Source organism: Medicago truncatula, chromosome 2, assembly GCF_003473485.1.
Source record: "Medicago truncatula cultivar Jemalong A17 chromosome 2, MtrunA17r5.0-ANR, whole genome shotgun sequence".
Taxonomy (NCBI): Eukaryota; Viridiplantae; Streptophyta; class Magnoliopsida; order Fabales; family Fabaceae; genus Medicago; species Medicago truncatula.
In genome coordinates, this window is record NC_053043.1 from 26,653,323 (window position 1) to 26,659,782 (window position 6,460).

General features: G+C 40.9%; 1 protein-coding gene across 1 annotated transcript; it reads right to left on the reverse strand.

Moving 5' to 3' along the window:
• Positions 1 to 2,944: 2,944 nt before the first annotated feature.
• LOC120578347 (uncharacterized) lies at positions 2,945 to 5,983 on the reverse strand. The gene is made up of 3 exons (XM_039831028.1): positions 4,608 to 5,983; positions 3,755 to 4,388; positions 2,945 to 3,673 (listed from the first exon to the last, which is right to left on the reverse strand). Exons 1-3 carry the CDS (start codon positions 5,981 to 5,983, stop codon positions 2,945 to 2,947), a joined length of 2,739 nt encoding a protein of 912 aa, XP_039686962.1.
• Positions 5,984 to 6,460: the final 477 nt, after the last annotated feature.

The following is a 6,460-nucleotide window of genomic DNA, read 5'->3' on the forward strand; positions in this document are numbered from 1 at the left end:
GACTGCTCACAAGAAGAAATCTTCGAAGACGGACAAGAAGAAGAAGTCCGAAAAATCTTCCAAAGGAAAACAAACCCAGACTGTCGAAGATGAGGTAAGTCATTCCTTGAATGATTTCAAACCATACTCTCTGTAGGAAAGTCTTTTAAACTTAAACTTCCTTGCAGGTTGAAATTCCTCCTACTGCTATCGAAAGAGCCGCTGTCTCTGAACCTATTCAACCGAAAGAGAGTCATAGAAAAAGGAAACATGATTCTCCAGCCTTCGAGACAGCTGTAGTGGAAGAAACTTTGGGTCAACCTAGTCCCAAGAAGATGAAAACCCACAAAGATTCAAATCCTAACAGTGCTCACTCTTGCGTTGGTGACAACGCTTCGAAGGTATTTTTTCATAAAACCCTTTTGTTTAATTATTTTTAGCCATGGGTCTCGAAATATGCCCCTCACAACAGTATTTCTCTCGCAGGCCATGCACATTGATATTCCCCAACATGCTCAAGTTGGTCAAGCCGAAGCTTCACCTATTGCTGAAGAGGATGAAGGTGTCGAAACTAGCGTTCTTACACCTGATCTGGAGATCACTTCTCCTAATCACATCGTGGTTGACTCAAGTGATCGTCAAGGTGAAGCGCCGGAAGAAGGTAGTGACATGGGAGTGGATCTCGATGCCGATCAATTTATCGTTACTCCCATAGATGATCCCATTTCTGAAAACCCTTCGCTCACTCATACCCCGGATTCTAAAGGCAATGCTGAGCCATCTCGACATGATCCAACTTCGGTTCCAAGAAACCTAAGTCAACTTGAGGAGTCTAATCCCTTGGACGCTTTCGATCTTTTGGCCAGTGACATCCTCATGTCTAGGAGCACCGGGAAATCCTCCAATGTGTCGACTGGGGATCCTTCTCAAGCTTCGACCGAAAACCTGTTCGCCGAATTTCGAAGCAAAGTGTTGAGGGTTGATTTATTCAAAATCATAGAGCAAGATGAGAACGCTTTTCTCGAAATACAAGAAATATTTCACAAACTCATAGCTCTTCCCTCAAGTCTCAAGTTCCAGCAATTTTTTAAAGCTTTAGAGCCCTTATTGGATAGCATAAAGCAAGGGTGTCTTCAAAGAAAAGATGGCAAGTCTAAGCATGAGGAACAGGCCTTCCGATATGATCAGCTGTTGGACGAGATTGCTGCATTTAAATCCAAGCTGGAAGCCTTTCGACAGGAAACTCCTCTCATCCAATCTCAAGTAGCGGATATTGACTCGTCAATTGCTCAATATAAAGCAAAAATCGAGCAGCTGGAGGGCCAAAAAGCCTAGCTTTTGGCCAAAGAGGGTATAATGAAGTCAGAGGCCCAAATTGCCATCCAGAAGATTAAGGAATCGAAATCCTCTCAGCAGGAAATAGCACTTCTCACTGCCCAAGGTAAAGCCCTTGAAGACAAACTCGATGGCTTGAAACAACAACTGCATCAACTTACTTCTGGTTTTCAAATGTAACCGTCTTGTATCGAACCCATCCTGGGAGTTTAGTTCCTATTTTGTGTTTATTTTTTTTATTTTTTTTGTACTCGTATTAAACTTGTAACGGTCTAGCAACCGTTTTTAAACTTGGAGTAATATTCAATAAGAAACTATATTTATTTCAAATTGCTCTTTTTATTGGAACAAATCTCAAGATGATCACAATGATGAGAAACCAAAAAGTCACTTCATAACTTGGTAAGATTAGTTCACCTAGGGAACCGTAAATCTTCCAAAAATCTAATTATGAGATTCTTTTTTAGGGAAGATAAAACATAAAGTATTGTTACAACTTCCTTCCCAAGATTTGGCAATCAAAACGTCCATCTGTTGCCACGTGTCTCTTGATGATCCATGATGATCCAAAGAGAAGAACCGTCGCCTGTATTTTAAGGGGGAAAAAACCACTTTTCAACTTCCCACTCTTCTTATAAATAGCGTTCTTCGGATCTTGTCTTTTCATCTCTCACTTATCCTTCTTTGTGCTTATCAAACACTTCTCCACAAACAAAACTTTCTCCATGGATTACATAAGTTGTTTGAGTGATGATTTGATCATAGACATCGCTGCAAGAGTTGCTAAAGACAACATGTTTGATCTTTTTTGTTTTCAAAGACAAAACAAAAGGATTGTTGCTCTCTGTAGGGACCGTAAGGTCTCAAGAGCTTTTGGTGAGGATTGCATCAGGCTGCTCACCGATCTGAAGCCCACTCATCCTAAGTTGGATTTTCAACTTCGTTTGTGGGAGCATGGACATCATATGTTCTGCATTTTGATATGTACCCAATTCATGTTGGATATTGAGCCATGCATTCCTACTGTCAAAGCCTTGCTTAAGAATGCCATGGATGCTGGTTCTGTGACTGCTCTCTACTTCGACGTACTGCTGAGGGCGCTTGACGGTATCACACCTAATACTGCTGAACTCTTTCATGATTTCTGGTCTCTTTTGGAGACAAGAAACGTCGCGCGCTATCGCAAGGAGATAACAGGCGGGAATACCCGTTTCCGCTTCGTCTCAGGCTGGTACAAGAGATTACTGCCTCCCCAGTTAATCCGTCGTCGATTCTGCAACAACTGGCACAACTGTCGCGGGGACGGATTGAGGCGCAACTATCGAGGATTTCATCCTGCTGAAGATGACCAATACGATTTCCAGTGCTTCTGCCTTAGGTGTCGTCTGGATAGCGAGATTCGATGGTTCCTCGATCTTTTTGGATTTGGCCAGCTTATGTAGGGTTTTCCATCGAAGCAATCATTTTCTGTTTGTAGCATTTCTCTTGTAGTGGTTTATTTTGCGCTCCTTTGAAGCTCATTTTGAAACTTTTTGTGTAAACCTCCCATTAGTTGGCCCCATGAAATGCTATGTTTGAATTTATCTTTTCGAATTACTCTTGTATGATTTTAATTTCCTGCAACGTTGGTTTATACTTTTTCAAGTACTTTCCGTTTAATAATGGCAATAATGTTTTTGTTCGCTGCTTCAACTTGACCATTTGCTTGCGCATAGTATGGTGTCGAAGTTAGCAATTTAAAGCCTGTATCTTCGGCAAATTTCACCATCTTTCGACCAGTAAATACGGATCCTTGGTCTGTGGTTATGGTTTCTGGAATACCAAACCTATAGATGATGAACTTTTGGATAAAGCTTATAACTTCCTCTTGAGTAACATCTTTTAAGGGAATTGCTTCTATCCATTTTGTAAAATAATCTATTCCTACTAAGATATATCTGTATCCTTTCGATGAAGTGGGTTTAATTTCCCCTATTACATCTAAAGCCCATCCTCTAAATGGCCAAGGTTTGATTATCGCATGGAGTTCACTTGCTGGGACGCGTTGAATTCCAGCGTATTTTTGGCATCCTTGGCATCCTTTTGCGAATTCTATGCAGTCTTTGAGCATAGTTGGCCAATACAAACCTTGTCGAAACAAGAGCCATTTCATTTTGTGGCCTGCTTGGTGTGTCCCGCATGCTCCATCATGAGTATTAGAGACAGCCAAATACGCGTCTGTTTCCCCTAGGCATTTCAATAAAACTCCTTCTGAAGTCTTTTTGAATAGTTCATTACCGATTATTACATAGCTCAAGGCTCTGTATTTCACTTTTCGAGGGGTGGCTCCATTTGGATTTTCCAGATAATCTACTATGGGCTTTCGCCAATCATTTTCATTTAAATCGTTAATGACAAAAATTTCGACAAAATCCTAACCTTTTATGGACTTTTGGCTTGCTCTGGTCCCCCCAAGTTTTGGCGTTAACGATTCGCCAGAAAAAGACTCTATCGAATTTCGCCTGTTTCTGATTTCTATTGGCTCTTGCATCTGTTCCTTAGGGACTTTGTATCCGGAAGCCTTCTGTGCTAGATCATTTGCATGTTGGTTCTCCATTCGAGATACGTGCCGAATGCCCACATGGGTAAATTGTTTTAGCAACCTGCTGGCTATTGCATGATAGGTGACCAAACTTTCTTTAACGCACCTATATTCTTTAGTCATCTGTTTGAGGACCAGTTCAGAATCTCCTTTGATTTCGATGTATCTTGCCCCCAGTTCGAGTGCAATTTCTAGACCTGTAATTAAGGCTTCGTATTCGGCCTCGTTGTTAGAGCAAAATTGATTAATTCGAAACATGTATTCAAATGTATGATCTTTAGGCGAGATTATGACTATCCCTATGCCAGTACCATTTTTATGACTAGAACCATCGAAATATAAATACCATGGGTGGTTGTCTATTTCAGTTGTCAAAACCTCGCTCACTGAATGCTCTACAATGAAATCGGCCACAATTTGGCCTTTGACAGCTTTTAATGATTGATAAGTCAATGAATACTCTGTCAGTGCCAAAGCCCATTTCCCGACTCGGCTATGTAAAATTGGTTTTGACAGCATATGTTTAATGATATCAAAATGGGAATACACATAAACGTCAAAATTCTTTATATAATGCTTAAGTTTTGTACATGAGAAGAATAAACACAAACAAAGTTTTTCACTAGGATGATATCTTGTTTCAACATCATTAAGTACTCGACTTAAATAATAAATGGCCCTTTCTGTGCCATATTCATCCTCTTGTGCTAACATGCTTCCGATGGTGCCATCTGACGTTGCTATATATAACTTCATTCTTCTACCTTTCAACAAAGGGGAAAGAACCGGAGGGTTTACCAAATAAGACTTGATTTCATCGAAAGCTTGTTGGTGCTCGGGTTCCCATTTGAAAACATCATCTTTCTTTAGTCGGAGTAGTGGTGAGAAAGCTTGTGTCTTGCCACTTAGGTTCGATATAAACCTTCGGAGAAAGTTGATTTTTCCTAATAGAGATTGTAACTCTTTCTTTGTAGAAGGAGCCTTGGTCTCAATTATTGCTTTGGTTTTGTTCTGGTTGATCTCGATTCCCTTTTTATGCACGACGAACCCTAAGAAATCACCTGCACAAACCCCAAATGCACATTTTAAAGGATTCATTTTCAATCCATATTGCCTCATCCTTTCGAATGATCGGCGTAAATGTTCCAAGTGTCTCTCTTCTGAAGAAGATTTCACTACAATGTCATCTATGTAAACCTGCATAAAATTCTCTATGAAATCATGGAACATTAAATTCATCGCTCTCTGGTATGTAGCACCAGCATTTTTTAGACCAAATGGCATCACTATCCATTCATAACATCCTAATGCCCCTGGGCATCGAAATGCGGTCTTAGCGATATCTTCTTCTGCAATAAAGATTTGATTGTAACCAGAGTATCCATCTAGCATACTCAAGTAATCGAAACCCGCCGCTGAATCGACTAGCATTTCTGCTACCGGCATTGGGTATTCGTCTTTAGGGGTAGCGAGATTCAGATCTCTAAAATCTATGCATACCCTTATGGTTCCATTTTTCTTTTTAACTAGAACTACATTTGCTAGCCAATCTACATACCTTGCAGGCCTAATAAAGCCGCATTTCAACAGTCGATCGATTTCTTCTTTGATCTTTGGTAGGATTTGTGGAGCGAACCTACGCGGAATCTGTTTGACTGGCTTTTTGTCTGATCGAATTGGTAACTTTAACTCCACTACTTCTCGTTTCAAACCAGGCATCTCGTTGTAATCCCATGCAAAGCAATCTTTGTACTCTTTTAACAGCTCTGCAATTTGACATTTAAATTTTTCAGGGATTTTGGCACTTACATAAGTGGGTCTTTTAATTGTCCCATCACCCAGATCAATTTCTTCGAGGGGATCTTGTGCCTTCATTTTTGTGGTGGATCCCATAGGATCCTCTTCGAAGCCCAACGGTTCATCATCATAAATGCAATCCAGTTTCTGGTCTTCGACATCAACATCCGTCGATTCGTCTTCTAATTTCTCAGTTTCTTCTTGCTTCGAAGATCCGGCCTCTCTGGCCGTTTGTAATTCTTTTTCGGCCAAGTAGGTCGTATGTCTCTCCCACATACTAGGATCAGACATAATTTCAACTTCTTGCGCCCCCCCCCCCCTAGTGGTGGGGTAGCATACTCAACAGCATTAAGGGCAAGGCTATCAGCAACCTTTTTGTATGCTTGGGCTCTAGTTACGAGCGAACTTTCGCTCTCCAACTGAGCTTCTTGTTGATTGACCATTACAAAATCATGGTCTCTGAATTCTTTTTCCCACACGAACCCTGCTTCTGGTTGCAGCTTCATTGAGTACATTTCATCGTTCGAAGTCATCTGTTTGGGCTATATGTGCCAGCTGTTTATCGAAATTCTTCTTGGTAATAGTGTTTACTTCAGCCAAGAAATAACTTTGATCGGCTTCCACATTTTCAACTAGCCCATCTTCTTTCCATATGGCAATCCTTTGATGAACCGTAGAGGGGAACTGCACCCACACCATGTATCCATTCCCTACCCAACAGCACATTGAAGTTTGCTTTCGACGGGACCACCATAAACGTTGTTATCC

Excerpts from the sequence above, each read along its gene's own strand:
- LOC120578347 (XM_039831028.1), bottom strand. The coding sequence starts at position 5,983 with ATGTCTGATCCTAGTATGTGGGAGAGACATACGACCTACTTGGCCGAA. Across the intron at positions 4,389-4,607 it reads GATGGCACCATCGGAAGCAT|CCGAGTCGGGAAATGGGCTT; the intron begins GTTAGCACAAGA and ends AATTTTACATAG. Across the intron at positions 3,674-3,754 it reads CAAAACTTGGGGGGACCAGA|CCCATAGTAGATTATCTGGA; the intron begins GCAAGCCAAAAG and ends GATTGGCGAAAG.